The sequence below is a fragment of the Durio zibethinus genome, chromosome 2, assembly GCF_047325235.1.
Source record: "Durio zibethinus cultivar Kanyao isolate XHJ-2024 chromosome 2, ASM4732523v1, whole genome shotgun sequence".
NCBI lineage: Eukaryota > Viridiplantae > Streptophyta > Magnoliopsida > Malvales > Malvaceae > Durio > Durio zibethinus.
Window position 1 is genome coordinate 3,827,519 of NC_143163.1, and position 24,573 is coordinate 3,852,091.

Below are 24,573 nucleotides of genomic sequence, written 5' to 3' on the forward strand. Positions count from 1 at the left end.
AAGATTTGTGGTCAGTGAAAAAGGGATTGAAATTGATCCAAACAAGATACGAGCCATTCAAAATTTATCACCTCTGAGTACACCAAAAGAAGTTCAAGGTTTTTTGAAAAGATTGAATTACATTTCTCGGTTCATCTCTCAACTTACCTATAAATGTGATCCCATATTTAAGCTTTTCTATAAGAATAATCCTGAAAAATGAAATGAGGAATGTCAAGTGGCTTTTGATAAAATTAAGCAATACTTGTCAAACCCTCCAGTGTTGGTGTCACTTGTTCTAAGAAAACCTTTAATTCTATACTTGACAGTGTGTAAAAATTTAATGCAATGTGTACTGGGGCAATAAGATGAGTCTAGCTGAAAAGAGAGAGTTATTTACTATCTGAGTAAAAAGTTCACAGAATATGAATTCAAGTATTTCTTATTGGAGAAAATGTGTTGTGCATTAGCGTAGACTGCTAAAAGACTCAAACAGTATATACTCTATCATATCAAATGGCTCATAGCAAAACTGAATCTAATTAAATACATCTTCGAGAAGCCTTTTTTGTCTGAAAAAATTGCTAGATGATAAGTAATGCTTTCAGAATATGATATTATATATGTAAGCTAAAAGATAATAAAATATGGTGCTATAGTGAAGTTCCTTGCAGATCGTGCTACTAAAAAATATGAACCAATAAGGTTGGAATTCTCTAATGAAGATCTAATGACTATTTTTCAACTGAAGAAGAGGAAGCATGAAGAAAAATGTTGGAGAATGTATTTTGATGGAGCTGCCAATGCCTTGGGACATAGAATTGAAGCGATTCTAATCTCTCCAAAAGAACAATACTGTCCTGTAACAGCGATGTTAAATTTTAATTGCACAAATAATATCGCTGAATATGAGGCATGTGTCATAGGCTTACAAGCTGCTATAGATAGAAGAGTGAAAGCATTAAAAGTGTTTGGGGACTCAGCTCTAGTTATATATCAATTGAAAGAAAAATGAGAGATGAGAGATTCAAAACTCATCCTATATCATAAGTATATTTTAGAGTTGATAAAGTAATTTAAAGATATCCAGTTTGACCATTTACCTTGAGAAAATGACAATACTGACATTCAACTTATCAGGCTAGATGTTAAAAATATGTCAGCTCATTGCTCTAATGTAGAAGAGAGAGAGGATGGGAACCCCTGGTGTTATGATATCTTATAGTATATTAAAAATCAATAAAACCTAGTTCAAGCAATAGAGAACGATAAAAGAGTTATCCGAAGATTAACTATGAGGTTTTTCTTGGATGAGGATGTTCTGTACAAAAAAAGTCATGATCAAGTATTACTAAGACGCGTAAGTAAGGTTGAAGCAAAGAAAATCATTGAAGAGATGCATGATGGAATATATGGCGCACATGTCAGTGGACATATGATGGTGAGACAGATCATAAAAGTAGGATACTACTAGTTGACAATGAAGAGTGATTGCATTGACTATGCTCGTAAATGCCATAAATGCCAGATATATGCTGATAAGATCCATGCTCTACCATCTGCTTTACATGTTATGATGCCACCTTGGTCATTTTCAATGTGGGGCATGAATGTCATTGGTCATATCACCCTAAAGGCTTTTAATGGGCATAGGTTTATTTTTGTGATGATAGATTACTTCACAAAATAGGTGGAGACAGCATCATATGCAAATGTAACATGATCTGTGATTTGTAAGTTCATAAAGAGAGAGATTATCTGTAGATATGAACTTTTAGAAAGAATTATTTCAGACAATGTCAAAAATTTAAATAGTAAGATGATGCAAGAAATATGTGCCCAATACAAGATCAAGCATCATAACTCGACACCATACCGTCCGAAAATGATGAGGCAGTTAAGGTAGCCAACAAGAACATAAAAAGAATTCTTGAGAAAATGACCGAGACTTATAAATATTGGCATGAAAAGTTACCATTTGCATTGCATGCATATCGAACATCAGTGCATACCTTTACTGGGGCAACTCTATTTTTTTTTATTTATGGGATGAAAGCTGTACTACCAGTGAAAATGGAGATCCCATCTTTAAGGGTTCTAAAAGAAGTTGGATTGGAAGAAGCTGAAGGAATTAGAGAATGCTATGAATAGTTAAATTTTATAGAAGAAAAGAGATTGACTGTATTGTGCCATAGTCAGCTATATCAAAGAAGAATGATAAGGGCTCATGATAAAAAGGTTCGACCTCGTTACTTTCGAGAATGAGAGTTGGTTTTGAAGAAAATCATCCCAAACTAGCACGGTAATAGAAGAAAATAGACTCCAAATTGGAAATGATCGTATGTGGTGAAATGGACTTTCTTAGGTGGAGCACTGATATTGACTGAGATGGATGGAAATGATTTGTCTCATCCTATAAATTCTGATGCTGTGAAGAAATATTATGCTTAAAAGAAAAAAAAAAGAAAAAAAATGGAATGAAAAAGAAAGACTCAAGGTGAAAACCCTAAAAAGATGGTTTGAGTCATAGGGGGTTTATCTAAGTTAAAAACCTGAAAATGCAGCTTAGATAAGGAAAATACAGCATCAAATCTGAAAATTCATTGACAGGGAGGCTAGCAAATTTAGAGGAGCTCTAAGTTATTAAGTGCATCATATGATTAAGTTTTCAAAAGAATCTTAAAATGTGTTATCATGATTGTCTGATTGTTCATTTTTGGGCATTGTCTCCTTATGCTTATTTTTGTAATTTTTTCTTGGCCAAATTTAGAGGAGCTCTAAGTTATTAAGTGCATCATATGATTAAGTTTTCAAAAGAATCTTAAGATGTGTTATCATGATTGTCTGATTGTTCATTTTTGGGCATTGTCTCATTATGCTTATTTTTGTAATTCTTTCTTGGCCAAAGTTTGCCAACATTTTCACTAATAAAAGACATTCTACTTCACTCTTTGTGTGCCTTTTGTTGACTATTTCCTAACCATTCATATTTTTCTCTCCTTAATACCTTATAATGGAAGAAATGTGCAAATGCATTCTTACTTTTTGAGTTTGAAATAATAAATAATGGCATGAAAGATTTCTACATTACATTGAAGAAGTTAAGAGTGATAAAGGCAAATTTGAGATGTTCAGTTCTTGATAAGGACAGTAAATTTGGAAAGAGATTTTTTACAAAAAAAAATGTGAGAAAAGAGATGATTGAGAGTTACACTGGCTCGATATTGAAAGAATGGCATAACTTGGTCTTTGAAGAATCAAGGGTTCGAGGCCTAAGAAAAGAGCTTGAAAAACTTGAGTACCACAATTAAATGAGAATTAATTAGCCAGCATTTGCATAGCATGCATGCGCACACATTGCACTGCATAACATATACTACATTCAAGAAAATATAATGTATAAATTCAAGAAGCAGGGGTATTCCAAAATCTCACATAAGGAAGATAGATGTGAAGATATTTTTAAATTTGAGAAAAAGCTTGTCAGGTAAGTTTCTAATCCTTGAAATAGGATATTTCTTGGTATCAGGATTGATTTGTAAGACCTTTGAGCATAATCTCCTGAAATTCTTTCAAACACGATTTTTAACTCCTTTGAACATGATCGTCAAGGAGCATTTACTTTTTCAAAGTTGTGATGCCTGTGTTTAGAGGAGCAATTTACTTTCCAAAAGTGGTTGAGCCTCTGATTAGAGGAGCCATTTATTTTTTCAAAGTTGTGGTGCCTCTGTTTAGAGGAGCAATTTACTTTTTAAAAGTAGTTGAGCCTCTAGTTAGAGGAGCCGTTTATTTTTCTAAAGTCGTTAAGCCTTTGACTAAATGAGCCATTTATTTTCAAGGTCATGGAGCCCTTGTTTAGAGAAGCTTTGTTTATTTTTAAAGTTATTGAGTCTCTACTTAAAGGAGCCTTGATCAAAATTTTAACAAAAAAAAAAGCAAAAAAAAAATTGTCAAGTTAACTCTTGAATGGGTGTCTACGTCTTTGCACAATTCATGTTTCATAGAAAATGTGCAAAGAGGGGCAGCTGTAGACATCTAATTTGGTCCAGGCCCGAATCAATTAGGCCTGGTCCAAATGGGTAAGCCCATTTTATTTTATTTTATTTTTTAATTTTTTGTATCTTAGTTATTTATTTATTTATTGCTATTATTATTTATTAATATATTTATTTATTTATTAATATATATTATTATTTATCTATTAATGTATATAAATTTTTATTATTAACTATTATCTATTATTTATCTATTAATATATATATATATATCTTTTATTGATATATTTTATTTATTATTTATCTATTCATTTTTTTTGCTGGGATTAAATGATATTGATTAGAAAGTTGAAATTTTATTGTGAATTTGGGATTCAATCAGAGTTCAGATTGGATTCAAAGATTGAATCCCAATCCAAGAGGGAATTGGGATTGATCAAAAACTCTTCTGATCAATCCCTATAAATAGGTCTATAAAAATCACACGAAAAACACAACAGGGAAGAATCAAAAGCTAAAAAGGTTCTGGGGCATTAGAAATAACTTTAGGAATTTGTGGAATTTTTTTTTTCAAAAATTTTGAAGTTTTTCTGGAAAATTTTTGAAAATTTTTCAGAATCTGGTGAATTTTTTCAATGACATTTGAATTTTTTTATGATTTTTTTGACTAAATTTGAAGTTTTCGGTAAGTTTTTACCAGATTCCAATGAAGTTTCAACCGAAATCTGGGTTCGGGTAGAGAAAGGGAGGAGGAAAAGAATGGAAGAGAGAGAGAGGAAAGGGAGATCTGGTGAAAAAATGAAGGTATTTGCCTTTTATACCCTGTTAAAACGACGTTGATTTGTGCTTAAGAAAACCCAGGATCCGCGCGTTCCCATTTGGGTGACCTGACCCGTAGTGCATCCGATCCAAAGACCCGCTTCTCCACCTGAGTTCAAGCCAAGCCGAGCCGCGAACTCCCAAATCGTGTTCTTTGAGCCATTTTTTTCCTTAAGCCGAGCCGAGCCATTCTAAGGTTTTATTTTTATTTTTATTTTTATTTATTGATTAGATTAGAATTACTTAGTATTCTTTATTTTATTTATTTTATTATTTTATTTTATTTATTTATTTAAATGATTTTCTTTAAATAAAATTTCAAAAAAATATTTTTGAAGAAAAGTTGAAAATATCAATTTTCCTTGAAAATAAATTTTTTAAAAAATATTTTTGAGGAAAAGTTGAAAGTATCAATTTTTTTTGAAAAATAAAAAGATTTAAAATATATATATTTTTAAGAAAAAGTTGAAAGTATCAATTTTCCTTAAAAATAAAATTTTCAAAAAAAAAACAAACATTTTAGGGAAAGTTGAAAGTATTAATTTCCCTTGAAAAAATTTTTCAAATGCTTTAAAGAAAAAGTTGAAAGTATCAATTTTTCTTAAAAATAAAATTTCCAAAAACATTTTAGGGAAAGTTGAAAGTATCAATTTCTCTAGAAAATAAAATTTTCAAATGCTTTAAGAAAAAGTTGAAAGTATCGATTTTTCTTGTATGAAAGCGATGAGTATTTTTTTTTAAAAAAAAAGGAAAGGACTTATATCAAAGATTGAATCATTATTCTTTTCTTTCTTTTCTTGAATTTTTTTATGTTAAATAATCCTATGATGGAGCCTCTGCAAGTGAAACAGTAGTTTTTTTGCATACTCCTAAGGTGAGAAAATTTTTTCAATTTTTTCAATTTTTTGCTAAAAGTATTAGAGTCAATTGAGAATAATTTTCAATAATTAATTAATTGATAAATTTTTAAGGCTTTTGGATAACACAAAATCAAGCTGAAACCATCTTTCGATGGACGTTGTGAGAGTACTATAACTTTTCTCACACGTAACCATACTTTCGAGCTCTATTTTGGTCAACAGACCTGAACCTTTTCTTTTAGGGACCTTTAAGTTTATATGTTCCTTGAAAGGATAGATTCTTTAGGTGGTCAATCGTACTCAGATAAAAAAAGATTAGTGACGATTCCTAAAACTGATGTGTAACGATAAATCTCTAAATCTAGACGTTATGACAGGCATGATTGAGTGGATAATGTTTGGTGATCAATGCTTATCTTGTACTTGGCTGCAATGCTATCTTGATTCACCTAATAGGCTGCAATGCTGTCTTGATTCACCTAGCCTTGACCATTTCCACATTACACTTTTAATGGTAACTCTCTTTTTTTTTTCTTAAGAGAAACAAAAGAAATCACGAAACCAGGATTCTTAGGCTTGGACATGTTGACAGCCCTGATAGCCCTCTCTTGATCTTGGTATGTAAAAGAACTAAAAAATTTCCTACTAACAAATATTTTAATTTCTTCATCTTGCATTGAGCTGTGCTGGCTCTTGTTTTCCTGCAGTTAGGTATTATCGATGAAGAATTAAGAAACAAATTTTCTGTTTTTAGGTAGGCAATATGCAGAGAAGATCATATAACTATGAAATGCTTAGCAGATTTTTTTTTTTTTTTATATTTGCTTATTTGCCTTGTACTTGCAAGCTTTGTTGAATGGCTGCGTTGCAGATTAGCTCTTCCCATCAAACTGCCACTTCAGGTCTTGAAGTTGAACAGATATATCCGGATCATGTAAACCCTCAGCATTCTGATTCATCAGGTGACTCTTCTTGGTACGCAAGCTGCATCTTTCTTTTTCCTTCAAATTAATTTGCTTTGGCTCATTGAAATTATTAACGATCCCTTCAACCTTTGGTCTTTTGCATCTAGTCAATTTGGCATGTTTAACTTCAGAATTCTTGTGTGAAGCAGCATTTCTTTGAGGCTTCCTCACCAAATTCTTCTGATCAGATGATGCATTGTGCTTTCTGCTAATTGCTTCTCGGTTTGCCCTTTCATCCAAATTCGGAGTTTTGGCACCTCAAACCTCAATTTCCTTGTCCTCTTCTGTTTCACTATCTTGGTGAACTGAGTTTTTCTCATCCTCGCCATCGTTGAGCTCTTCATCATCATTTGAACATAACTAGGATAGTCAACCTCAAATCATTCTTACCGAATACTTAAAAACAAATGGAAATTGGAATTTCTTTCATATCTAAAGACCAGAAAATGCCCAGAGAGGATTGAATAATGCTAAGCAAATTCATTTCAACCTCCATCAACCCAAATCACACATCAGCCTTTGTTAATCCTATCTCCCAATTTATTCCATTGGGAACAATGAAAGTAGCAACATTGGGAAGTTCATGCCCAAATTTCCCAGCAAACTTTTTTGGAATTTTCTGCATATACCAAGTTGAGAATAACAGCTATTGTCATAGACATGTCTGACCCATGTCAAAGATGATGAATCCCATATGGAAAAATTAATTTTATTTACCCAACTGTATTATATCAGTCAAAAAACAAACATGCATCAACCCATAGAATAATAGGATTGCTTCAAAGATGTATGCGTTGGTTTCACTTAAAATTATAGTTTCATTTTTTTTTGACAAACTTAAAACAACTATACGTCAATTAATAGAAAACTTCCAATGAATTAGTTCATATACTCGTCTTGATCTGCAACGATGAAGGTGAAATTACATACATAGTTCTTACGTGTCATGTCATGTTTGTTGACTATCAAATTTGTAATCTTTATTTCTTCTTTTTTCTTAATAATTAATTAATATTATTAATTATTTTATATACTTATATTAGACATAAATACCTTTTTAACCATTCTTGCCCCCTTTTCAAATCTCACTTTCTCATTATAAAAAAAAAAAAAAAAATCCTTCTTACTAAAACACATTACTACCTTATTCCAATTCAAGAGGCTGAGCAAGGCTAATAACAGAAAATGGTGCATTAAGAGTACATTGCTGGGAAAATATGAAACATTTACAACACAAACTTCCAAGTATAGCTTTGTACACATTAGGCTACAATCATATACACTCAACCTAGTTCCCCTTTTATCTTCACATTCACACATCAAAAAGCATTCTAAGAGACATAAAAAGGATAATCACTCATCCTAATCTGCTTTTTTTTCAGATTCAAGCACCTATAAAGCATTGATATACTGAGACAAGTACAGCCAGCTCCTGCAAAAACCAGGAAGGCCATTCAATTTCGTTAGATATCATTGAGTATTTCACACTAATGAACTCATATTGCTAAATTGAACATAGAACATAGCAGAGCAGATTTTGGTCAATTGCTTCCAACCAATAATGCAGCCAAAACATATAATATGATAAGTAAAACCTTTAGCCCGATTCCTTCTATCCTTGAAATCTTAGCAAAGTTATTACTTGAATCTCCCCATAAATATACAACAAATTTACACTGTCCCAGTCAAGTTTGATATTGGTCTTATTATTTATTATCATCAATTCACACTTCTCAGTGTCAAAAGTCACCAAAAAAAAATTTACATTCTCCTGCATGCTGTCCACAAGGAAAAGAAAGATGTACCTGATAGCATTTGCTAGTCAAAGAACCAATTACTAGACTATAGCTGTTTCACCGCTACTGCATCGTCAAGAACACGGAATATGGTAACTTTCAGCACAATCTCCTTTGTGTTAATCAGCTCAAATACACAAACATCCCCTTCGTCTAAATTATTATCCAAGACAAATTCAGCCCATCCTTTGCTAAACTTTAAACTTCCATGAGCATAAATACATCGAACAGGCCACTCTTTCCCTTCAGATACCTGAAGTGTGATAGTCCCGTCAACTCCATTCAGATATTTCTGAGCAAAGATGCGTGGAATATGCTGCAGAAACAAAAGGATGACAACCTTAGTCAACGAATATTTTGTAGCTGAATCAACAAATTATATCAAAGCACTATTTTAAGGGCTTACAAGAAGTATTCCCTTGTAGACATAGGATGGTCGCAAGATAATCCGGCAGAAAGGATTATCAGGCTTGAACATTGCAGCTGCACGAAATGCACTCTGTTTTTCTTCTGTTGTCACATCTCTCCACCTCCTGGAAACACTTCTTGGAGAGTTCATGGCTGGAAACTCTTCTTTCACTTCAAATTTGCCTAATGACTCATGTTTGACTATATCTTTCAATGAATTAGGAAGAGTAAAGTCAATTAGGAATACCCTATAAAGAAAGCATTTAAGTTCATGGAGCTTACTCGGTTCAGTTTCTTGTTTTATTTTTTTGGTGATTTGTTGTGTTTCATCCAAGAAAAACAGTCCACCTTCATCTACAGTACTTGTAAGCTCAACCCCACTAAACTGAATGCCTTTGTCTTGAGTAGATTGAAACGTTGCTTGTAAATCATGCACATTGTTTTTCTGGTGCAGGTTTTTCAGATCAGCCCCACATGTAGAGTTCTTATATTTCTTCCTATCATGATCTAGACTTTCATCAAAACCTTTATAACTTAAAAAGTTTGAACTGGAACATGTAAGCTGAGAACCCATAAACTCAGCAATGTCACCATCTTCTATGCCTTTTACATGCTTACCGTGACCAGGTTCTAGCGAATTACTTAGACTACTAGACAGATAATTTATTTCCGAAGTTTTCAGATCATATATATGAACATTGAAATGTGAATTCCCTTCATATCTGAAGATCAAGAAATACCCAATGCAGATGGAATAGTATTCAACAAATACATTCCAACCACAGTCAAACCACATTCTTTTGTTATCTTTTGTCAATTCCACTAGCCAGAGACGACCACTGGGAACAGTAAGTGTAGCAATTGAAGAGAGTTCATCACCAAATTTCTTAACAAACTTATATGGGATCCTCTGTGAGTACAAAAACCAAGTCAAAGTCTGTTTCAACATAGATTAGACTGGAAAAAAAGAGGAAGTTTGCCATGATACAGAACCAAGGAGACAGAACATATTACTGGTTCATCATTCAGTTTTATTGCTACAGAAACAACACAACATGTTCTTATTGCTGGAATATTGCGGCTGAAAAATAAAAAAGTGCCAAGGCTAACTTGTCCTAGTTTATGAAGTTAAAATAAATGGAAAGGCTTAGTAGTTAGAAAAAAAGGTGGCAATATTTGAGAAAGATAATACTAGAGTTTGAGCTGTATAATGCTTGTAACAGTCATTGATGATGATTAAATCAATGCGGCCATTACGATAATCGCAACATGCAAGTCACTTGCATTACTTAAATAAAAATCATTGATGGACAGTACCTAAAGAACAGCTTTCTGCAGGCAAAAAAAAAAAAAGGAAAAATCCCATGTTATGTAGAGGTCCAAAGCCAAAAAATTAAATACAGAGGAAAGGTACAGTGATTATAGACAAAAGGAAAAGAAAATACAGAATAGTCAAGGCCAAAAGCAATTTAAAAAGATTACTAGGAGTCCAACTAAGTGAAGAGATGAATACGATATATATATAAGATAAGCAAGCAAAAGTGAGTCTGTAGTCTGTACCCAAATTATGCCAACTAAAAAGCACAAAAAAGAAACACAATATATATATATATATGTGTGTGTGTGTGTGTGTGTGTATGTATGTATGTATGTATGTATCCCACAGGATATAGGACCCAAGTCACCCCACCCCACACACCCAAAAAACAAAGGTAAAGTAGCAATGTGAACAATTCAATCTTTCAGTTCAGCTTTTTCCAGGAACCAAATAAAGTTTAAACTTTCAAGTATTTTGCTCTTCCTCTTTAATTACAGCCCCCTAGGGAAAATACTAGATGATCCAAGCCATTCTTGAAACTCGGAAATGTATAGGCCAAAATGGGTTCAATTTTAATGCAAAAACCCAAAATTTCTCATCTTTAACTCCCATGCCAACTAAACAAAATTCAACATTTGTTATCAACCAAACAGAAAAGAACCTTCCATGCAAACAAGTCAACATCTTGCCCCAAAACCAATGAAAGAAAATAAGGGAAAATTAAAAAAAAAAAAAAAGGAACAGAAAATAAATTTGTAAAAGATGTAAACTTTCCCAGAGACCAAACAGAAAGTGGAAAGTAGGAAGATAGGAGAACTTAACCAGCTTCTTGTCTTGAAGAATGGAGGCCACCACTAACTTGTAGAAGATGCAGGATTTCTTCTCAGGCAAAGCTGGACCCACCGGCTGTGACATTGTTTTGTTTGGAGTAGCTGGGAATTGTTTGACCATCAGACACTCAGACAATGACATAATTGATCAAATAATTTTGGGAGCGTTCCTTTGATACTTTCTATGCTATGCAGTAGATATTTTTATTTTTTATTTTTTACCAACTCCCAAGCATACCCTGTTGTGGGGTCCAACCACAAGTGAAGCTATAATCAGATACAATCAAATCTAGTTGGGATTTGGGTAGTTCACAATACAATTTTCATATGATAAAAGTTTAGCTAGTTGGCTCTTATTAATCATTAAAATTTTCTGTATACCCTTTTTTCCTTGCCTCCCACCCTATATATTGTTTTTCCTATATTTTTAAAGGGCAAATTACATTCAACTCCTTCAATTTTTCCCCTAGTTACAATCAAATCCAATACTTTAGAAATTCTACATCTTGCCCCGAATGATTGTAGTTGGCTGTAATTAAGGGAAACCGAAAGAGTTGGATGTAATTTTCCCTTTTATAAAATTTATAGCATACTTTATTTAGAATATATGTGCACCCTTTAGTAAATGCATGTTATTCCTAAAATAAATTTTTTTATAGAAAAAAGGGGTAGTTTATAAAAATGAGCTTTAAAAGCAAGGAGAATTGATTAGTAGGGCCAAGTAGAAAAGAAAAGAAGAGAAAGAGGGTAGCCGAAAGGGAAAAAGAAAGACAGCAGGAGAGGGTCCAGGCACAAACCCGTAAAAAATCCCACTTGATGCTCTCACCACATATTAGATTTTAATCTTCCCATGAACAAGAGAAAGCATTTGATCACTTTTTTTTTTTTTTTTGGGTTTCAGTTTATTTAAAAAAATAAATGAACTGCCAAGAGATAGTATATTTCATATAAAGTAGGTACTCAAAAAACGTATAAATTGGAAAAGAGTTTTGATTTTCATGATATCTGTGTCTATCAATTTAACCTGTACTTTCTCTTCTGTTGTGCTTGATATAGAAATTAGAAATGCAGAGTGTAGCTGTCTTGTCTTTCAGCTGGTTATCAAGATCAGTTGCAAGACAAGAGGGGGTCAAAAGGGTTGAAATTGTTCTACAAATGTTGAAAAGGATGGAGAACTTAAATCCCATTAAATCATTATTGCCATTTGGATTGGCTCTGCCACAATCAAAACTCCTGCTCTTCCCAAACATCCCAAAGTTGACTATTTTGATCTGTCATAATGTAACTGGGCTTTCTCTTTCCTACTTGGGTACGATAGTATGGCTTGACTGTCACTAATTCCATAAATCAACTTGATGCAAGAAAGATTCTAGTACAAGTCAAAGATTATGTCAATAATTATATCAAAAGATTCAAAGCCTAACCCTTTGATAAGAATAAGATAATTAAACAAAATAAAAAAGCCAGGAACTCCGTTCTCATGCCAAACCACCCAAGAAGGCCGAGATATGCAATAACCTGATGCTAAACCAGAAGATGATAATTCAGAATTCAATGACAACATGCTTTTTAGTCATATTTTTGCTAAAAAGTCTTGAAATTTCCTGGGTGTAATCGTTGTTCTCGTTTTCCACCTAACTACCAGAAAACATGGAGAAGAAAGTCCTTGCATTTAAGTTTGCAGTGAAGAGAATAAAATGGCAAGGCAACAAAAGCAAGAAATTTGTAGCTCTCAGGCACAATAACCATCTACATCACCTGCAACTCAAAACCCAACAAAAGCAATATGCAATTCAAAACCCAGGGAGATGGAAGTAACCATTTCCGTAGCCATGGTTTTGCTTTCCAACCAAAAGTGTACCTCATGCATAGGTCTATACACAACAAATGCATGACTTCTAATTTCCTTCAATCCAAAAAGCCTAAGATCCTGTGTTGAAATATAGGCAGTAGAACAAGAAAACAAAATGAGAGTTTGCTCCAATTTTTGTAAAACATCTTTTAACATGCAAATGCATATCAATGACAACTATCACAGAAGTACCTGGGAAGATGAATTCAAAGATAGAAACATCTGATTCACATCGATGAAGAGAGGTACTATGTTCTCCACGGTGATGTGAAACAGATGCTGCATGTTTTCTCTTGTAAACTCAGAAGGAAAAACTCAAGGCAATATATAAGACTACAGCAAGAAAGCAGCAAGAGGAATTCAAACCAAGCAGTGAATGAAAAATTCAAACCAATCAAACAGACCATAAAATGAAGTCTCAGACCCATTTTTCCAATCCGGTTCAACATCAACTTCATTGGACAATCTATTTACAGACCTAGTCAAGCCACAAAATTTTTGTATCCTAAAACAGCTCAAAAGTCCCATTAAAGCTTATGGACATCAAAATGGCACAGCAGCTAAATTTCTTATGAAGAACCCAGATCAGTTACACGTCACCTGAAAAGGAAGAGTTACTTAACAGAGTTTTGACATTCCTGAAATTACCAGCCATTATACTATAGCTGGTTTCACTCAGCTGGCATTTTATTGAGACCGGTGCATTAGTCCAGTGCTTTCCATTACACGGAATACAGTAACTTTTAGCACAAATTCCCTCGATCTGAGCAGCTCAAAGACACAGACATCTCCTTCCCCTATATTATTCTCCAAAGTAAATTCATACCATCCCTGGCTGAACTTAGCTCGGCCTCCTTTATAAAGACATCGCACAGGCCACTGTTTCCCATCAGGAAGCTGAAGTTTAATGAATCCTGAAACCCCACTTAGATGCTTCTCAGCAAAGCATGATGGCAAGTACTGCAAGAGAAAAAATCAAAATGTACACTTGAGGCATGCTACAGGATGAAGCCAGAAGGACATGTACGGCACGTCATAATCAATGCTCACCATAATACATCCCCTGTATAGATATGAAGGTCGCAAGACAACCCTACAAAAAGGGTTGGTCGGCTCAAATGCTTTGGCAGCATTAATAGCCCTTTCTCTTTCTTCAGCTGTCACAGTTCTCTTTCTGGCTGAAGCACTTTCATAAAATCTAAAGCGCATTTCCCCATCATCTTCATGTCCAGCAGATGAATCCTGTTCATCTACATTTCATTGGACAACTCATGAAAATTTCCAAATCCTTACACACTGCAAAGCAAACAAAAAACTTGGTTAAGAGGACTTACTAGGATCAAACTTCCGCTTTTTCCTCCCAGGCTTTTTTGGTTTTGGTAGCTCTGCACCTGAAGAATGCAATTTCACTTCATTAGTAGAATTTTTTTAAGTTCAAATGCATTAAATGGAGAGCCATACCTCGAATAGGTTGATTATTCACACCCTTTGATGTGTGAAGGTTGACTTCACCACTCCAGTTTATGCAGTTGTTAAGTTTAGGCGCACCAAACAAATTCTGCAGTGCTGGAGAGATGCATTCATCATCTTCAAGTTCTTCAAATGGATATAGTTTTCCATGGTTGTATTGAGTACCAACAAGAGCATTAGTCTGATAGTTTATTTCAGAGTTGTACAAATTAAATATGCTAACACTGAAACCGGAATTTCCTTCATATCTGAAAATCAATAAGTAGCCAACACGGATATAGTAACGTTCTACAAATTCCTGCCAACCCTCCTGAAACCAAATCTTGTTGTCAGCTTTCTTTATTCCTACACGCCAAACATGACCATCAGGAACGGTGAGAGCAGCAGCAACAGAAAGTTCATCCCTGAATTTCTTAACAAAGTTATCAGGGATCCTCTGCAGACACCCCAAATCAAGTTAGGCTTATTTATGTGATGAATAATAAAATTGGGATTCAAATGGTTTTAGTGAACAATTTGTAGATTTAATAACAAAGGGACATTAAACCTCATGTTAGATGAATAAAACTACTACTCCATCCTCTTAACTAAAGTAATACTAGCATCCAAATGAGAAGTTTGAATCATTTCAAAAATAAGTATATGCATCGGCACATAGTCATCAAATTCCAAATCTAAGTAACATACACCAAGAATGAAGAGTGAAATACAAAACACAACCGGTATTATCTTGCAATTTTCAAAATTAATACAGGTCACCTTCTACAAGCTCATTTCTTCATCTGAAAGTTATGTAAATAATAAAGCCATGTCTGATGGGATCCTTTCAGAATATTTGATATATAGATCCCGTTGCACTCCTAATTTTCTGGTTCTTGTAGATTTCAATTGAAATAGAAACATGCATCTTTTTACCCCAAAAGAATAAAGAAGAGGGAAATAAAGTACTTTATTTCACTGTCATATAGACTTGCTGTGTCTTCCCCACTCCCCGTTTACACTAAACAATGTATACAGGAAGATCAAAGCAAATGTATACCCACTTTAAAACATGGCAGATCAGTCCAACTTTCACTCACATGCAGGGAGATCATGGGAAGGTAAACTAAAATGTTACATGGAGAATTAATTAAAATTACACCATTCAACTTTTTTTTAACGAAGTCCATTAAAATGAATCATAACAACACTTTAAATGAGTGAAAATTTTAAGCAAAACAAAGTAATAACTATTCAGCAAGAAGCATTTCACTCGAATTGTCCAAGACACAGTATTTCCTGCAAAATTGAACCCGGAAAAACATATATTTTCTTCTAGTATAATACAAATACTCTCAGATATCTCAATAGAATTACTAAAATGAGGCAAAAACACATCACGCATCTTTAATTGATTTCAAAAAGTATCTCCATCGCTTCACTATACTACCTATCTGGTAAAAAGACTTTGCATGAAAATTAAGATCTTGTGTTTCTTCCACTTCCTTCTACTTTACCCAGTTCATCCAGTAGCCAAACAATCTTCTAGGATTACTTAATCAAAATCATATCACACAAGCTACTAAACCCTTAAACTAACTTTTCAATTCTTCCTAGTCTTCCTCTAATTCCATCAACCAAACATCTCTAGCAGGTCTGAACATTCAAATTTCATCTCGAAGTGTCAAAAACACACTTCAAAACACAAAAGAAAGAAAGAAAAAAAAGAAACCCACAATCCCAAAAAAGAAAAAAAAACACATAACAAACAAAACCCATAATATATTTCATCATCCTCTGATTTTCCAAGAATAAAACTTTGGCAAAAAAAGAAAAAAAAAAAACTCTTCTTCAAATCATAAATTACCATACCAAAAAAAAAAATTTTTTTGGCTCTCCCTAATTTTGGCCAACAAAAACATAAGCAATGAACAAAATCATAAAAGAAGATGAAGAAGACGAAGAAGATTTGGGTTGTGAGTATTTACCAGTTTCTTGTCCATTAGAGTAGAGGAGAGAATAAGCTTATGAAAGAAAGGGCGTGGCATTTTGGAGAAATGGTCAGATCATATAATATGTTCAATTTGTGAGAGAGGGTTGAGTTTTTTTTTTTTTTTTCTGAGTTTTCAAAGAGTATGTATGTATGTATCTTTCTAATTCTACTCTTTTATGTATCTATAAATCTCTCTCTCACTGATTAAAAGGACAAGACTTTGTTGAGTGCTTAGAGATAGAACAAGACAGTGATAAACAAAAACTAAACTCAACACACAGAGAGAAAGAACAGAGTTTTCAGATCTGGGTCTCCCCTTCCTCTTCTGCTTCCCCACTGGTTTTTTTTAGTCAAATAGTGCTTTTAAAACCTTAAAAAAAGAAACCCCTCAACTTGACCTAAAAGGTGAACTGAGTTTGTTTAACACAGTCACTCACTGAGTTATAATGTAGACTGCTTAAAAACTGAGGCACCCTCCGTGTGTCCCACCGACTCCCCCTTTCGTCCCTTTGTTTTTAAGGGGTTTTGTTTTTGTCCTGACCCACCAACTCACCAACAGGTGAACTCAAGCGCACTTTTACAACAACATTTTAAATCATAATTAATTGAATTTTTTATGCCAATTCTTCAACAACAAACAACAATCAAGCTGTACTAATTCATAGTATATATAAAAAATTGATACTCCTTCTATTTTTTTGTCTTTTTTTAAAGATATCTTAAAATTATGTTATTTTTTAACATCTAAAATTTTTATTTTTTATATTTTAAAATTATATTTTAAAATTTTTTTACATTAACAATAATGAAACTTAAATTTTGTAAAAAAAATTTTAGATTTCAATATTAAATACATTAAAATTAAATTTTTTAAAATTTTCATGAAAATTAATACATAACAAATAATATAAAATGAAAAAAAAAAATTTTTTAAAGAGAGTCCAGCCCATTTTATAGTTATATTTTAAATCTACTCCTAGTATATACTATATAATAAAATTAGGATTTGACAGTATACCATAACCTAATAAATCAATAATAATAATAATAGTAGTAGTAGTAGCATGCAACTTGTACTATATCCCAAAATTTGACAATGACTAAATAATTGATTAATATGTTAGCATATTTTTCCTTTTAAATATGAAAAAGATGGACATTTAAATTATATTAATACTATAAATTAAGTTATTTTTATAAGTTAATTAACTTATATAATTATTTTTAAAATTAATATTTAATTTGATATACAAATTTAACACCTACAATTATGCTTTTATAAAAAAAAAGTCAATCAAATAAAAAAATAATAAGAAAATTATTTAAAACGAATAAAATGCAAAACTCATAATTATCCAAAATTTTTTATTAATGTCAAAGAAAATATGATTTATACTCACTTTTTTTTATTTTTTGTACATAATTTTTTGTATTATATAAGAGAGAATATTACAATCTAATTTAAAAATTATAAAAGAAAAATTATTTTTAACTTTAAAAAAGATGTGTAGTTAAAGATTAAGTTTTTTAAAACAAAAGAAAATTGTTAAAGAAAGATTCTAGACTAATTAAACAACAACAATGGTGAGTTTGGTTAAACTCACTGTGGTCACTGGGTTGAGTCAGTAAATAAAGGAAAGGAAGCACTGAGTCAAAAGGCAAAAGAAGTCGTGACCCCAGCAATTCCCAAAGGATCCTTATATTTATTCCATTCGTTTAGGACAAGGTTTGCGGACACGTGTCAAGCCAGGGTGGATGGGACCACACTCAGAATCACATGCACAGCAAAATGAAGAAATAGAAGAAGCTACCTTTTATTACAACTTCATCACTTCATTGCTCCCTTAATGCTAAAAAATTGTTGGGCTCCAAATAATTCATTCATCTTTGTTTTTTCTGCTCTTCTAATTCAAACCCAAATTTTCTTTTTTTTTTTTTTAACCCATTTGGATAATTGGGTTAATGTTTCATCATATTTTCTATTTACATTTATGTAAAATAGTTTATTATCTTATTATCTTTAAAAAATTATTTTTAATAAATTTAAAATTTAAATTTTAGTATTATAATTTTTTATTAGAAAAATAATTAAATTTATTAATAACTATTTATGTTATCCAAAAGGAAAACAACAATAATGAACTAGGATTGCTAACGTGTAATGTAGGCTCGCATTTTGGACGATTCTGCCTAGCTAGAAGGAAGAGGCTGGATTTTCCTTTAATTTTATCGGTAAAACGGACAGCGGAAGGTCTCAAGTTTCAAAATGTAGCTCAAAATTACCTAAAACAATATGTACTGTAAAACAGAAAAGGAAGGAGAAAGAAAGAAAACTCACAGAGAAAATGTATGCTCCAAAAAAAAAAAAAAAAAGTCTATTATATACATCCATCTTTTTTTTTTTTTTTTGTCAGGAAAAAGTTTAAGAATTACTCATTTTCATTATTAGGAAAAATCATCGATTCACGAAAAATTTTATAAATTTTTAAAGATTTTTAATATACAAATTACTTAACAAAAAAAAATAAAATTCGAATTTGAGTGTTTTGCATCCAAACTATAAATCTTAACCACTTGAGCCAATATCTTTTGGCAATCCATCATCCTCTATTTTCCAAGGCTAAACTTTCCCCCCACCATAATATAATAGAGCAATTCATATTTATAAAAACATGCATGACTGCTTGGTTTGCAACCAAAAGAAAAAGGGACAGAAAAATAACCTAGCATTGCCCTTAAGCTGGATGATCTTGAAGAAGCAAGGCCGGTTGTTATAGTCAGGGAGATAGCTTTCGTCATCCCTTGAGCTCTTTTTCATCTTTTTCTTATTTGACTCCAAATGCCTTTGCATTTGGACAACAAGGGTACTATAACAAAAAGAGTCGCAGAGAGATAGTTGATGGATACATAGCCTTATATCAGCAGCTTAATTTACTTGATATTATCCCTTATAGATTCAAACTTTGTCAAAACAGTTCCTCCTCTCTCTCTGATTTCTAGTTAATTTCAATTATTTCCTCATGTAACAATATTTTCCAAGCTTCAGACAAATAAAAAGTTTTGTCAGAAACATATACAAGTCAGCCTGTAATAATATAATGAATCATCTGGTGATGATAGATCATAGAAGCAATTAATCCAACTTCTTCAATTTCAAGTTCTGAGCATTGACATGAACGTTTGAATGATCTTAACTATTTCAGAACAGCATGCTTATATGGTTCTTCACCAATAACTCCTTTTTGAGGTCCATGCAAAAAGTTCACTAGATTTGGAATAAAGATAGCATTGTTAATATATAAAAAAAGGGATTGAAAGCAACTGGCTACTTGTCATATAGTAGTATAATTATTAATCTTATGGTCAAAATTAGAAATACCGCCCTGCACAAGAAATTGTATAAAAACAATACGGCCCTCCCTGAAATAGGCATGCCATTAAGATACATAATTGACAATTACTTCAAAATACTTTTAACAGTCAAAATTTGCTTAGGCTCAATTTGATGAACCAGGAGGAAAAATAAAGAAATAGTTCATGTTGAATTTTATTTCTGTATCAAATGCATAATTCAGTTTTAATATGAAAGTGTGCAACCTTTAGCATTTATTAACAAATTCTTGAGCTCTTAAAAGATTTTATAAAAGAAACTTTTGTTATGGATTTATCAAAAGACCAAAAAAAAAAGAAAGGAAAAACCAAAGATTTGATTGCTTTATTAATGGTTGTACCTTGTAAGATTTCAGGCAATGACAAAAATGAATAGGACAAAGGAGGAAACATTTTCAAATAATTCGTGGACCAATTGATTTTCACGTCCATTTTTTTGTTTTCAGGCTAAACTGATTTCGTGCACTCAAGGCTTGTGTCTTGCCTGCTTAAAAACAATGGCAAAGGATTGTCCTTTTTTCACGCCCAACTTCCATGTAAGTTATAACCGTTTTCAGGGACAAAGATCCACCAGGCCTGCCGATTTAACCACTTGTACGCGTCCTAGGTTACTTCCCATGAACATCAAAAACCCCATCAATTGTCTCATCCAATTCTTTCACCAAAACAAACACAATCTGATTAACTTTTTTCTTCACCCCATCTCTCTTTTTCCTTCTAATTCACAAAATTTAGAGAAAAAAAATTATAATTGAGTTTTAAGACCATTTTTAGTTCCTCTAAAAATGTTCAGTTTTATACAGACATGCTGATATGGTTTTGGTCTTTGCTATTTCTTTATAAATTTTAATGTTGGTTCCTTCATTAGCTGGAACATGAATTCTATAGTTTCTGGATCCTTAATTTTTGTTAGTCTTTGTATTATTGTCATGGTAAGTTTGGTTTAGAATTTATATAGATTTAATTTGGTTTGATATCTTCTCTCTCCTTTTATTTTTTTTCGTGTTATGATTCCTTCGCATGTAAATTTTCTTTGTTAGTGAAGGGTTTTGTTTTTCTTCTTTGGAATTTAGTATTAGCATTGAGTTTTTGTTTTTTTTTTTCTTTGTTATCATCACCAAACAATGCAATTAATTATTCTCTAGATTAATTGAGTTTCCAAGCCAAAATCTCAAAATTTCCACAATCTTTGCAGAGCTGAGAAGAATTGGGGAAGGTAATTGTGCCCATCATGAGGATTAAAATGATCATGGTAACACAAATGACATTGGTGATAATGATGATGAGGATGATGATTGCTGCAATTGCAGATGATACTAATGGTGTTTTCAGTCCTTGTGAGGATTCAAAAGTACAGAAATCAGATGGATTTACCTTTGGTCTTGCATTTTCAAAGAAGGAATTTTTCTTCTTTGATAATATTCAGCTTTCCCCCTGTGATAATCGCCTTGCCTTAGGTAGTAAAATGGCTCAACTAGCAGTTTTTAGGCCAAAGGTCGACGAGATTTCTCTTCTCACCATCAATGGCAGCATTCCTGTTAAGTATCTACATCTCTTAAAGTTCTTTATTTTTACCCTCTTTTTAGATGGCAAGTGGAAAGAAATTTTCTATTGTATCTTTTACCATAGACAAATGACAGAGATTGTTTAGCACACCGTTTTTATATTGATGTTTTGTCCATTTATAGTTTGATATTTATTGCAACATTTGGCATTTCTTTCTTGGTTCTGCCTTTATATTGTGTTGGACAATGATGTTTGAACCATTACTGATTACTGACATTTTCTTTTATTCACTTTTCATATGCTAATTTTAATCATATTTTATAGAAATCCTCGAAAAAAATCATATCATGTCTTGACTAAAGAAAAATTTTCTGTATGCCTAATGCCCTCCGGCATTTCAAGGGTTTATTTTATCCTTAGGTATCCAAAATTTATGACCTAATATTCTTTTATTTATATTCTATCGTGTATCTCTAGCTTTGAATTTCAAGTAGGGCAAAGAAAATATTTATCCTTACACCTTGTGCTCTTTGAGGAAAGTTGACATTTAACAATCTTCTTGGGTTTATAGAATTGCTAGGACAAGAACAGTGGGAAGCAGTTAAAAGTTTTTAACACTTCTGCTGCTTATTCATACTCAAACTCAATCATAATCTAGTTTTCTGATGAGAAAATTTACAATGTACTTCAACGAAAATGTTAATCTAAACACTTGATATTGAAAAAATTTCAGCTTGCGGCAGGTGGATCCATGGTAGCATTTGCAGGAAGGAAGTATGCAGCGAGGTCATTCCCAGCAATGGTTGCTGATGACCAAAACACCATAACTAGTTTCACTTTGGTATGCTCATTAAAGATTGGCTTATTTCTTCCCTCTTGCTCCGCTGGGATCACAATATGGAGTTTGTATTTTGCTGTTCCATAGGTTCTTGAATTCCAAGAAGGAACTCTACAAAATTTATACCGGAAAAGTTTTGGTTGTGATTCATGTTCTGGGGAATCTGTTGTTTGCCTCAACAAACAAGACTGTGCAATACCAACCCCAAAATGCGGGCCCACAGGCTGCAGCTTGGGCATACAGTTAGCATTTTCTGGCACAGACAAAACCTTGAAGCACTGAATTCATGGTATGAAGTGAACAACCTCCGCCAATATTCTCTCTATAGACTATTCTCAGATCTGCGTGATTCTATTACTGGTTCTATTACTGGTTCTATTCCTGGTTTTGGTCCTGGCTCTTTTCCTGGTTCTGTTCCCGGCCAATAGCAAGCTTTTCTAAGCCTGTTTGCTGGTTCATTCAACAGCAGATCATGTATGACGATGTCCCCCATTTTGCTAGGCCAACAACTATCTAAAGATGATGAAGATACTGCTTAAGCTTGAAAGTTCAGGATTTTACAGGTTCCACACAATCATATGATTATACCATCTAACAGAAATTGGAAATCATGCTAACAATCTTTGGGACTCAAAACCTGTAATACTGTGGCCATTACTTTGTACCCAAAAGACTTTGGTTACATCAAGGCATGCATAAAGACCTTTTTTTTTCTCTCTCAGCAAAATGGACCAACCTTCCAAAAGCTATAATTTACTTCTTGCCCCTGTATACATCTGCAGAAAATTATAACCCTTGCTCGCAAAAGGAACCACTACTCTTGAAAGAAAGAAGTCCCCTGATCTTTGTAGCCTATTCATACTTTAGCTTCATTAAAATTCTATGTTCATCATGCTTCCTTTTATTTTAACTTGCCATCGGTATCAGCACCATCATTATCATTATTGCTATCTAAGCAATGCAGTTCCTTTACCTCCTCTTGCTTGCCATCTTCACATTCCTCACCTAAAGGCCTTGGGGATCCATCAGTGTGCTCGTCAATATCTATAGCTTCATTCAGCAAAGAATGTGGTGATCCTGCATCTGTTAAGAGCTCTGCAGAAACCAAACTTTCCATATTCACTTGACCACAATAAGTCTGGATGAGGTAATGGGCAACAGACTTAAAACCCAGCCTATTAACCTAAAGCATCATCACAATTCACAAGTTCGTAAGCAACTACATGCATTCCCAGATATGCCATGTATATTCTTTTGGCTTTTTATTAGTCCTTCAGAATACTAAACTACAGAACCCATAATCCAAACAAAGGAGCAAAGTTTCAATGTGTTATATATATAACCTTTCTGTAGATAGAACCAGGTGGTCTCCACCCTTTTTGCTGGCAGCAAAGACTGCAGCTGCAAATTCGACGACAAACAGGACAAATCCAGTTGGGATTTTGGTTTACTTCAATCACATTCTCCCCATACCTGTACAAATAGAACCAAATTTGATTAATTCTGAGGAAGTAAACAGTATTACTAAAATGGTATAAAAATAAAATACTTAATTACCTTGTATATAAGCAATCTCCAGAGAGTTGGCCTTGGACCAACTTGCATTGGCTGCAATGTGTATGGAGACCAAGAGTTTTGTATCCGCAAAAAAAGGAAAGAAGGGGTTGAAAATGGAGAAAATGAATTAAATTACCGGCATTGATGACATTTTTATCCATTGACAGGATCAAATATGCGTTTCCCATCACTTCCAAACCCATCTACAAGCAGATTCAAACTCGTTTCACAATCACCGAATAGAATTTCGTGTTCATGGGTATATATCTCCGGTTTCCAACCTTCTTCTAAGTGAATCTCAATTTCATCGTTGTCAAAAGGCTTGCGTTTGGGGTTTTTGTTACATATCTGACTGGAGCCAATGTCTTCAACCTAAAAAAAACGAAAAGATAATTAGTATAATAATAATAACAAAAAAGGACTTCAAACGGTAAAAATAGGAAAAAAAAAAAAAAAAGAAAAAGACACCGAGAAGAGCGTCTTAGGGGGCTGCTGGGAAACGGGAAGAGGAATGTGGGTTTTGTCGTTAGAAGAGTTTCTTGGGATTTTTAAGGAAGGGGATTGGCTTTAGTGTGAGTTTCAGGGAGAGGTTCAAAACGCCAAGGTTCTGCATCCTCTGCTTGTTCTCTTTGATCTTCTGCTCTCTCAACTTCTCGTACCTTCCTCCGTTTCCCTTCTCTGCGCTTCTCTTTCTCTTGCATAACATTGCTCTCTCTCTCTCTCGCCAGGATCGGGACTTCTGACTAGTGAACTGAGAAGTAGTGAATGATTGTGTAGGAAACAATGAGACATTAATCGAGGGCCACAACACCCAATCACCCATAGTGAGCGACACGAAACGCTCCCTTCTAAATTTTCTTTACTTGAATTACCTACCATTTTTTTTTCTGTACTTCCACATTCTTTTATGAACCGAACTTAGCATATTCTGCGTGTTCTAAGTTTTAAGAACTAAACGACTAAAAATTTCAAAACCGCAAACTCTGCTTAAAATAAGATGATTGATACGATCATCTTT

The 24,573-nt window shown here is 33.2% G+C and overlaps 3 protein-coding genes, 1 long non-coding RNA gene and 1 pseudogene across 8 annotated transcripts; 2 read left to right on the top strand and 3 right to left on the bottom strand.

Annotated features, from left to right (window-relative positions):
• Window positions 1-6,012: 6,012 nt before the first annotated feature.
• LOC111308903 (uncharacterized) lies at window positions 6,013-9,541 on the top strand. Its single transcript, XR_016329288.1, has 4 exons — window positions 6,013-6,270; window positions 6,361-6,407; window positions 6,501-6,628; window positions 9,277-9,541. It is a non-coding gene; the product is annotated as an uncharacterized LOC111308903 (long non-coding RNA).
• LOC111308900 (B3 domain-containing transcription factor VRN1-like) lies at window positions 7,795-11,854 on the bottom strand. 3 transcript variants are annotated; one of them, XM_089746521.1, is made up of 5 exons: window positions 10,963-11,854; window positions 9,105-9,732; window positions 8,821-9,029; window positions 8,424-8,730; window positions 7,795-8,050 (listed from the first exon to the last, which is right to left on the bottom strand). In XM_089746521.1, the coding sequence occupies exons 1-4, from the start codon at window positions 11,110-11,112 to the stop codon at window positions 8,461-8,463; spliced, it is 1,257 nt and encodes a 418-aa protein (XP_089602647.1). In that variant the 5' UTR covers window positions 11,113-11,854; the 3' UTR covers window positions 7,795-8,050; window positions 8,424-8,460. The 3 variants fall into 3 exon arrangements, with proteins under 3 accessions (XP_089602647.1, XP_022763315.2, XP_022763314.2); XM_022907580.2 differs by having other exon boundaries at window positions 8,821-9,023; window positions 10,963-11,834; XM_022907579.2 differs by having other exon boundaries at window positions 8,821-9,732; window positions 10,963-11,839.
• A 1,374-nt stretch (window positions 11,855-13,228) lies between these two features.
• Window positions 13,229-16,602, bottom strand: LOC111308901 (B3 domain-containing transcription factor VRN1-like). Of its 2 annotated transcripts, none has more exons than XM_022907584.2 (5): window positions 16,260-16,602; window positions 14,284-14,728; window positions 14,157-14,213; window positions 13,873-14,072; window positions 13,229-13,782 (listed from the first exon to the last, which is right to left on the bottom strand). In XM_022907584.2, exons 1-5 carry the CDS (start codon window positions 16,317-16,319, stop codon window positions 13,510-13,512), a joined length of 1,035 nt encoding a protein of 344 aa, XP_022763319.1. In that variant the 5' UTR covers window positions 16,320-16,602; the 3' UTR covers window positions 13,229-13,509. The 2 variants fall into 2 exon arrangements, with proteins under 2 accessions (XP_022763319.1, XP_022763318.1); XM_022907583.2 differs by having other exon boundaries at window positions 14,157-14,231.
• Window positions 16,603-20,168: 3,566 nt separating this feature from the next.
• Window positions 20,169-22,426, top strand: LOC111308031 (uncharacterized; annotated as a pseudogene). The gene is made up of 4 exons (XR_016331904.1): window positions 20,169-20,586; window positions 20,850-21,191; window positions 21,894-22,001; window positions 22,086-22,426. The product of XR_016331904.1 is annotated as an uncharacterized LOC111308031 (transcript).
• On the bottom strand, window positions 21,762-24,548 carry LOC111308032 (uncharacterized). The gene is made up of 4 exons (XM_089746553.1): window positions 24,024-24,548; window positions 23,556-23,927; window positions 23,342-23,471; window positions 21,762-23,181 (listed from the first exon to the last, which is right to left on the bottom strand). The coding sequence occupies exons 2-4, from the start codon at window positions 23,756-23,758 to the stop codon at window positions 22,900-22,902; spliced, it is 615 nt and encodes a 204-aa protein (XP_089602679.1). The 5' UTR covers window positions 23,759-23,927; window positions 24,024-24,548; the 3' UTR covers window positions 21,762-22,899.
• Between the last annotated feature and the right edge of the window lie 25 nt (window positions 24,549-24,573).